The 8,826-nt window shown below is 40.2% G+C and overlaps 1 protein-coding gene across 11 annotated transcripts in view; it reads right to left on the minus strand.

The window, feature by feature from the left end:
* Nucleotides 1-8,546, minus strand: part of LOC104005937 (putative ankyrin repeat domain-containing protein 19) — a 55,677-nt gene extending 47,131 nt beyond the window's left edge. For 2 of the 11 annotated variants that reach the window (XM_063806559.1, XM_054682569.2), the window contains exons 1-4: nucleotides 8,125-8,546; nucleotides 5,346-5,460; nucleotides 4,968-5,184; nucleotides 964-1,038 (exon numbers count right to left, since the gene is read on the minus strand). In XM_063806559.1, coding sequence (XP_063662629.1) covers nucleotides 5,074-5,184; nucleotides 5,346-5,460; nucleotides 8,125-8,321 — 423 coding nt within the window. In that variant the 5' untranslated portion in view covers nucleotides 8,322-8,546 and the 3' untranslated portion in view covers nucleotides 964-1,038; nucleotides 4,968-5,073. Of the gene's footprint in view, nucleotides 1-907; nucleotides 1,039-4,967; nucleotides 5,185-5,345; nucleotides 5,461-8,124 lie in introns of those variants that run through there. The other 9 variants (XM_063806562.1, XM_063806561.1, XM_063806563.1 and 6 more) reach the window with 5 other exon arrangements.
* Nucleotides 8,547-8,826: the final 280 nt, after the last annotated feature.

An 8,826-nucleotide genomic window follows, 5' to 3' on the forward strand; every position in this document is an offset into this window, starting at 1 on the left:
TGAAGACAATCCCAACTAACATTTGCTAGAGAAAAGATGAATACAGGTCTCAAAGGATAACTTACCATCAAGGTCTAGGCTAAGCCTAGCTAAGAGGTGGGCAACAAATAAGGTTTTTAGTGTTAGGGGAGGGTCAATTTACTCACTATGTGTGTGGGTAAAGCCAGGAGGCCTCGCTGCCAGAGCAGTGTGCTGGGAACAACGGCTGAGCATATGTACATGAACTAAAAAACACTGTAGCTGTGAGCTTTGTGTGTGAGTCACCACAAAGAGTGAGGGGTCTGAATCAGTAAAGGCATCACTGTAGCTGTGAACTCTGTGTGTGAGTCACTACGAAGAGTGAGGGGTCTGAATCAGTAAAGGCAACCTGGTGGCAAAGGTTAGTCATTACCAGATCGCAGGACCAGTTACAATGGCAGCAATACAAGTGAATCAATGGAAACAGAATATTTAGAATGGCCTTTTCCCCCTATCTTCTGACTTGTAAAGCAAGATTGTCTTCCTTGGACTTAGGGAACCCCTTAGCTTTTTGAAAAATTCAAAGGATGAAGGCATAGGAGATAGCCCCAGGGAACAATCCAAGACTTTCTGCTAAACTGGACATTTCAAGACCCAATAACTAATTAGAAAAGTCAGGCCAGGCATGGTGTCTAGCAGTTTGGGAGGCTGAGGCAGGAGAATCAGTTGAGCTCAGGAATGTGGGCAACATAGTGAGACCTTGTCTAAAAAAAAAAAAGAAAGAAAGAAAGAAAAACAAGTAAAAATGTGACGCTATTTATATCTCACATATAAGGTTATATATAAGGTTATGCTTGGAATAAAATGAACACTGAGGTCCCTAGGGATAAAGGTCTTTAAAAGTCCTGAAAGAATCTTGCACTCATTGCTACTTCTAACTAGTCTAGCTTTCTGTGTGATTTCTGGCTAAACAGTGGACTAATCATCAACAGCAGGTGCACTTGCCTGGTTCTTCACTAAAAATGCCACCATTTACTGTCTCTTACAAATTACAGCAAGCAAAAGTGGTGTATTTCCCTCCTGTAAGAAAGCAAAAACAATGTACAATTCACAAAATTACATATTTCTCAACTGAACTAAAAATCTCCTATATGATGCTATGAACTTAAACTTACAATATAACAAGTAAATGCAAAGCAGTCCCTTCCTTTTCACTCCTCTGTGCTTTCCCACACACTGCCTTGCAAACACCCCTCCTCTCCCTCCCCACGTTAACTTTGATCATCTCCAAAACTGACTTTATCTACCAGTCCTGAAAATCCTTGCTTCTATCACAGCATTTAGCACAATATGTTGTAATTATTTCACTGTTTCCCACTGAAACCAAGAGTTTCTTGAGGGCAAGGGCTGTGTCCTTTTTCTCTACAACCCTAAAACCTAATACATAGTAGCAAATGCTTTAGGTTTTTAAAATAAATTAATGATGAAAATTATTATCTTTAGAGCAGTGTTTCTTAAACTATCTTCCAAGGAATATTTGTTTTACCAGAAGAACTGTACCCCAACAGAAAGATGCCATGATCACCTGCATTTGAGAAGTATTACAAAACCGTATTATATGGCCAACAATCAAGAAATCCCTTCAACTTTGCCTAATTCCAATTTGACAATACTTTTTGTGGCAAACGTTAACATTTTAGGAACTAGAGTTTCAGGGATACAGTTGCCAGAACTTCCCAGTTCAGGTGGAGGTTTCCTCTGGGTGGTGCAAACTTGCTTGATTTACTTCTATAAATGGTGTCAGGATCCAATGTCAATGTCAGGCACTCCTGATCCAAATGGGTCACTAAGGAAATGAGCTCTGAATTAAGAGAGACTGACTTCAATGCACTTATTTTCATTATTATTAAATAGTCCATGGGATTTCTCCTAATATAAGAGGATAGATTTTTATCTTAACTGTTAGAAAGCTCAGTATATTCTGTGTAAGAGAGACAGGTTAAAAGTGTTTGAAAATAAATATTAAAAAAGCAAAGCTCAGTAAGAAATTTTATTCTCAATTATAATGATAACCCTGGGATGCTAATGCAACTTTACTTTTTAAATCCATTTGTATTGGTTTCCATTCAAATTGCTATTTAACATTTTTTTTACTTTAGGCAAAATGTAAATCAGAAATAAAATTACAATGGCTTATCAATAAAAGTTTTAATATTGATGTATATGGCTTATTTCTAGCATAATAAAAGCCAATAAGTCACTTGCATTTTTAAGGGACATTGTTGAGAAGCATGACATAATGTTTGCAATATTCATAAACTAGCCAACTCTCACCAGGAATAACCTAAAAAGGCTTCCAGGCATTCTTATGAGCAGATGACTATTTGTGGTATACATATAAAAAAGAGCTAAACAAACTTTTGAATTCTAAAATTGAACCCCATAATTGAGGGATTTATAAACTATAGACTATATATTATAAACCAATATACACTGTCTTGAAAATCTTGAAATCTTTATGAAAATATACTATAAAACAGGAGTTGTAAACTCAAATACTTATAAGGATGAGGAGATTACCTAAGTAAGTGAAGTACTCAGGTGGGCACAGTAGCAAACTGGAGAATATGTGCCTCCTACACAGGGCAACCTCTGCACAGCAGACCAAGCAGTGATGTGGTTCCGGGGACACCAGATTTGATTCTTAAGACAGGCCTGAGGTCCAGATTTCTGCATGAGTCTACTAAATTTTACATGCTAACTCAATTTAAAGAGGCAAATGAACAAATCTATGTGCCACAGTTAGACTATAGCCCTTGTGTATTTATAGTTTCCATGAATGTGTACTAAATGATTTTGTATAAACCAAGTATTTGCATGTGAAACTTTTTCTGTCTCTAGTATCATGTGTTTTATATAAAAATCAGCCCCTGATATATATATAATAAAAATTGCTGTTAAGACTCATAATACCCACCTGAAGAATTTTCCCAAAATTTATTCATTTGAAATCTGTTTGTATATTATTTTCCCAGATTGTTAATCAAATAGATAATTAGCTCATAAGACTGCTGAAACTAACTTATTAAAAGAATTCCTATAGTATTCTCACTGACTTCATGGATTTCAGTGTTTAAAACTGACATCCTGATTGTGCCAAAGCTCTATAAACTTAACAGACATACTGAGATAGTCCATAATACAACTTCAACTGAAAAAAAAAAGGTTCAGGATTTGCTACTAATCTAATTGAGAAAATTTCACTTGTAATGAACATTTGTTGACACATAATCACTTGAATGGTGACAAAGGAACATGAAATTGTGAAAGGGTCAGGCTTTACCTATTGAAAGATTACCCACAAGCAAATTGCTAAAGGCTCTCTGAATGGCAGTGAATGATTCCTGGTGGGAAGGAAAAGGTGTATTTCTGTAAGCTGAGATATATTGCCAGCAATATTTCCTTTTACTTTCCAGTCACAAATGTAGAGAAAGATAAGTCAGGCTAACATTATTGGAAAGGAGAACTTTGAAGAAAGTAGCACCTATCAAATGCCAACTCTTTTAGAGATTTCTTATGTTTTTGAGATACGGGAATTTATATACTGCACTTACCTATTCTGTGGTTCTCAATCAGGAGTGTATTCAAACCCTGAGGTGTTTTTTTTTTTCTGTTGTTGTTGTAAGAGACAAGAGTCTTAACTATGTTTCTCAGGCTGGACTCAAACTCCTAGGCTCAAACAATCCTCCCACCTCAGCCTCCTGAGTAGCTGGGACTACAGAAACAAACCACTGTGTGTGGCTTCAAGAAAATATTTTTAACCATACCTGTTCAGACCTTATTAGCTCAGTTACATCAAAATCTTCAGGGGAAAGCCTACATTTGTACACTTTTAACAAAATTCCCCCAGGTCACTGTAATGCACAATTCTAGCTGAGAATTACTGCAGAGAATTACTACTGCTGAGAATTACTACAATCACTTCACTTTCATCACTCACCCACACCACCAATATCCTTTATCAGCTTGGGATGTGGCCAAAAAGAGAAAAGAGTATGAGATAGAGTTATTTATTAACACTCCAGTTAATTTTCCTGGGTATGGGTAGAACAGGGACAAGTAAACTCAAAATCCCACTTGATTTTGCTATTTATAAGCTCCTTAACTCCCACCTTCCCACCAAGACATTCTAGATTTGAGAGGAGAGTTTGGACTCTTAGCTAAGTGGCTGTTTTTGCCAGGATGGGTAATAAGTCAGTCACTAATTCGTTCGATCATTTGCTGAAGTGTTTCTCACTTCATCACCAGCTATTCACAGCCAATCTGGTTTCCTCAGAGTCCTCTAAAAATTAATCTTTAAGCAAGTTTCAATCACTTTGTTTACCAAACCAAAAATAATTACCCCAAAGCTGAAGAGCATTTTGTCTCAATACATAAACTGGAAAAACAACAAACTAAAAAACAAAACCTCTTATTGGCATTTTTCCTCATTACCTAATTTCCAAGTGACCTACATGTTTTTGATTGCTCTCCTTTTCCTTCCCCATTTTTCCCTCTTAAACTTTGCCACTGAAAGGCACATCAGTTTTTTTTTTTTTTGAGAAAACTGTCAGCAGCAGCAAGATTTCCATTTATTGCAAGTTGCTTCAGTTTTGTTTTGAGTTTTAAGATAAAGCCTATTTCCAGGGTAAATTCTTTTCCTGTGTCTGCGTGTGTGTGTGTGTTTTACATAATTAGAAAAAAAAAATACACCTGGGGTAGGAAACAAATACTTGAAGAAGTTTTACCTTAACAAATTCACAAATACTTCCCATAAGTGCACTAAACAAGCTGTGCCCTCTAATGCTTCTTTAAAAGTATCAATATTTAAAGTAAAATCTGAGACAATTAAGCTATTTCAAGATATTTTCATTCAGGAATGCCTGATCATCCAAATATGAAAAATTGACTCTTACCTATGTCAATGTTAAAACAAATATTTTGAAAAGAAAGTTGATTGATCTATATACCTTGTTTAGTGCTTCAGTATTTGCATGGTGGGAAAGCAGGCTTCCTGCCAGTGAAGTCCCCTTATCATACACAGCATCATGAAGAGCAGTGTTGCCGTAGACATCCTCAATGTTTACCATCATGAAGAGCAGTGTTGCTGTAGACGTCCTTAATGTTTGGATTGGTGCCATGTTCCAGCAGAATAATGGAACACGTCTCTTCCTGGCAATATACAGCCTATCAGTGTTAGATGAAAACTTAGACTATAAATTCTAAGAATTCAAAATACATATTCCACAGGTTTCACCAACTAGTTATATTTAAATGAGATAAATTCATTTTAATTCTATGTATTTAGTGAAATCTTTTTCGTGCTGAGAGAGTTGGCTACTGTATACCTTCATTAAAGGCATCCTGTTTAGTCTGTCACAGATGTCGATCTGGCATTTTCTGCTCAGCAAGAGAGTGACCACTTCTACACGGCCATGGGCAGAGGCCAAATGTAGAACAGGCCTAGGAGAGTGAGAGGAGTTTTCAGGAAATTGTAGTGCAGTATCTCAAAACCTACAATGGTTCATGTAATTGTAAACATTGAAGAGCATTCCTCTGCCTTCAAAACAAATAATTTTCTTTTGAAGAAAGTACATTTATTAGCTCTTACTGCTCACTCCCTTAATGAAACAGCAGCCTATTTGGACAGAATGAGCTTGGTGTTTGGATTCAGTTCAGCTGGGGCTTGAGTTCTACTTTGAACTCAGTCACGTACCAGGCATTGCTTAGCCTTTCTGTGCCTCATTTTCCTCATTAATAAAATAAAGATGACAATAGCAGCTAGTTCACAGGACACCATTGTGATGCTTAAATGGGAATCTATGTAAAGTATTTAGAACCATTTCTAGAACAAGCAACAACTCAATAATTGTTAGATTGTTGGTTTTTTTTTTTTTTTTTGAGACAGGGTCTTGCTCTGTTTCCCAGGCTGGAGTGTAATGGTGTATTACATATATTTCATATATTGCCTCACTGCAGCCTGGAACTCCTAGGCCCAAGTGATCCTCCTGCCTCAGCCTCCTGAGTAGCTGGGACCACAAGAGTACACCAGCATGCTCAGCTAATTATTAAAAAAAACTTGTAGAAGGAATGTTGCTTTGTTGCCCAGGCTGGTCTCAAACTCCTGGCATCAAGGGAACCTCCCATACTTCTATATCTATTGTCACTTTCAATGGTCACATATTATTCCATCCTATGGATGCAACTGAAACTTATTTATAGGACACATTCTGAGGGTTCTTTTTAACATAAATGCTGAGAAAAACAAAGTACATGTATCTCTATTTTCTAAAGGTATTTTAATACAATGGAATTGATAGGTAAATGGCATATACATTTTTAAAATGTGGTAATTACCACCAAATTATCTATTTGAAAAGTCATCAGTAACTTAAACTTTAGGCAGCGGTATAAGTACCACTGCTGTTTATTCTCACAAACATTGTGGATAGAAAAGAGTCTCATTCCTCTTTTAAATTCTTTTACGAGAAACACTAAGGATTTTTTCCTATGTACATAAGTAACTTGTGGATCTGCAAAAAAGTACTTTGCTCACTTTTAGAGTTGTTTTCTTGTGGATTTGATTTGAAAGAATTCCCTATAAAATAAAGATGTGCTTTTTATCTGTATATAAATGATATATATAACATTATATCAGTATTATATACAATTTTTTATATGTATAATCAGTTATATATCATAATATATATAATAAAAAGTAAATTCCCTGTAGGATGAAGTACACTTTTCATCTGAATATCTATTTATATATATATTAGTAAAAACATATACATAGTAAATATTTTTCAAGTATGTTATCGTTTGTTAATTTCTTATACACAGGGGGGTTTTAATTTTTTTTTTTTGAGACAGAGTCTCGCTCTGTCACCCGGCTGGAATGCAGTGGCGCGATCTCGGCTCACTGCAACCTCCACCTCCCAGGTTCAAGTGATTCTCCTGCCTCAGCCTCCCGACTATCTGGGACTACAGGCGCGTGCCACCATGCCAGGTTCATTTTTTGTATTTTTAGTAGAGATGAGGTTTCAGTGTGTTAGCCAGGATGGTCTTGATCTCCTGACCTCATGATCCGCCCACCTCAGCCTCCCAAAGTGCTGGGATTACAGGCGTGAGCTACTGCGCCTGGCCTGGGGGTTTTAATTTTTAGTTTGCTAAATCAACCTTCAGAATGCCTGCTTGTGAGGTCATTCTTAGGAAGGCCTTTGGCAATGTAAAATGTACGTGTATAAATAAGCATATGTGTTTTCTTCTGGTACTTTTCTCATTTTGCATATGTAAAAATTTCAATCTGTATTCCATCAGGAACTCATTTTTGTGACATAAAATTTCATTAGTTTTCTTCAAAGAGCAGGCATTTTATTAACAACTCAACCCTTCCTACTCATCTGAAATGTTACCATTATCAGTCCTTACATCTATATCTTACATATATTTCAGTGTTTCTGGGTTTCCATTCTGTTCCATGTATTTATGTCTTTTCAGCTGTTAGTAAATAATTCTGGGAATTAGTAGCACATTTTGATATCTAGAGGAGCAAGTCTTTTTTTCACTCCGTTATAAAAATTTTTAAATGTCATCACAATAGTAAGACAGCAGATGTCGTGCAAAAATGATAAATCCTTGATATTTTCATTCGGTTTATGTAAAACTGATAAACATGGAAAGAGCTCATGTTTTGAGAAAACTGAGCCTTCGCATTCAAGGAACCCACCTCCCACTTCCAAGTGTCCCTCTAAGAAGCTCCAGTAAAGAACCTGTCTACCTGGGTGGATTCGGACGTAAAACCGACACAGGCTTTTATCTGAGAACTTGCCGCCTGCTGAACATGACTCATGGTATTTTTGACATGGGAATGAGTTCTCAGTAAGCACCTCCATGACCCCACGTTTTAAACGTGTATATGCTCAACTTTGTGAGTTAAATCACTCAACTTCTCCACCAAGTGCTCCAGGCGGGGAATTGCCAGCGATGGACAGCAGCTGAGGCTCCGTTGGGCTCCGCTGCTCTGAGGGTGCCCAGCGCCCTCCAAGGCCCCCGTCCCAGGGGCTGCGGGGCTGCGGGGAAGCCGGGCCTGGGGACCCCCTCCCACCCCGGCGGAGCCCCCGCTACCTGTCCTGGGCTTCCACGTCCCGGCACCTGCGCGCCAGGCGGCGCTCCACCTCCGCGGCGTCGCGCTTGAGGGCCGCCCTGTGGATCTTCCGCAGTTCCGCGTCGCTGGTGTGGTACCCGGGACCCGCGTACTCGTGGCCGATGGAGCCCAGGACCGCCCGGCCCAGGCGTCTCCCGAAGCTGAAGAGCTTCCTCATGGGGCGACTTCTCCTCAGACGCCCACCACCGGCTCCTGAGCCCCCGCGGCTCCTCGTGGCCTTTCCACTAACCCTAACCCCAAACCCGAGATGTAGCTCAGAATCCGCGACCCAGCCGGGTCCACCACAGCCTTCAGCAGCGACACTCGCAGCCTCTGACCTCTCAGCCCGCGAAGCCGTTAGGCGCGCGCCTGCAGCTCAGCGCCCGCGCGGACTCCGGAAGCCGCTCCCAAGCCCGCGCTGCCGACAGGGGGCGGCTGCGGCTCGGGCGCAGGCGCCGCTGGCTTGCGGGTTCTCCTGGGCTCGCCGGGGACGTCCCGTAGTCGCAGGCGCGCAACCCGCCCGGCCTGAGGGCCCGCCTGGCCGTGACCCCCGCCCCGCTCCTCCTCCGAAGAGAGATCGGGGCCGCTGGTAGGAGCCCTCCGCAGCCACCAGGGATGGGGCTGTGGGCCAGTTCCCGCCCCGGTGCAGCCGCCGCCGGGCAGACCGCCTGGCTTGGCCGCAG

This window comes from Pan troglodytes, chromosome 2 (assembly GCF_028858775.2).
Source record: "Pan troglodytes isolate AG18354 chromosome 2, NHGRI_mPanTro3-v2.0_pri, whole genome shotgun sequence".
Classification (NCBI taxonomy): Eukaryota; Metazoa; Chordata; class Mammalia; order Primates; family Hominidae; genus Pan; species Pan troglodytes.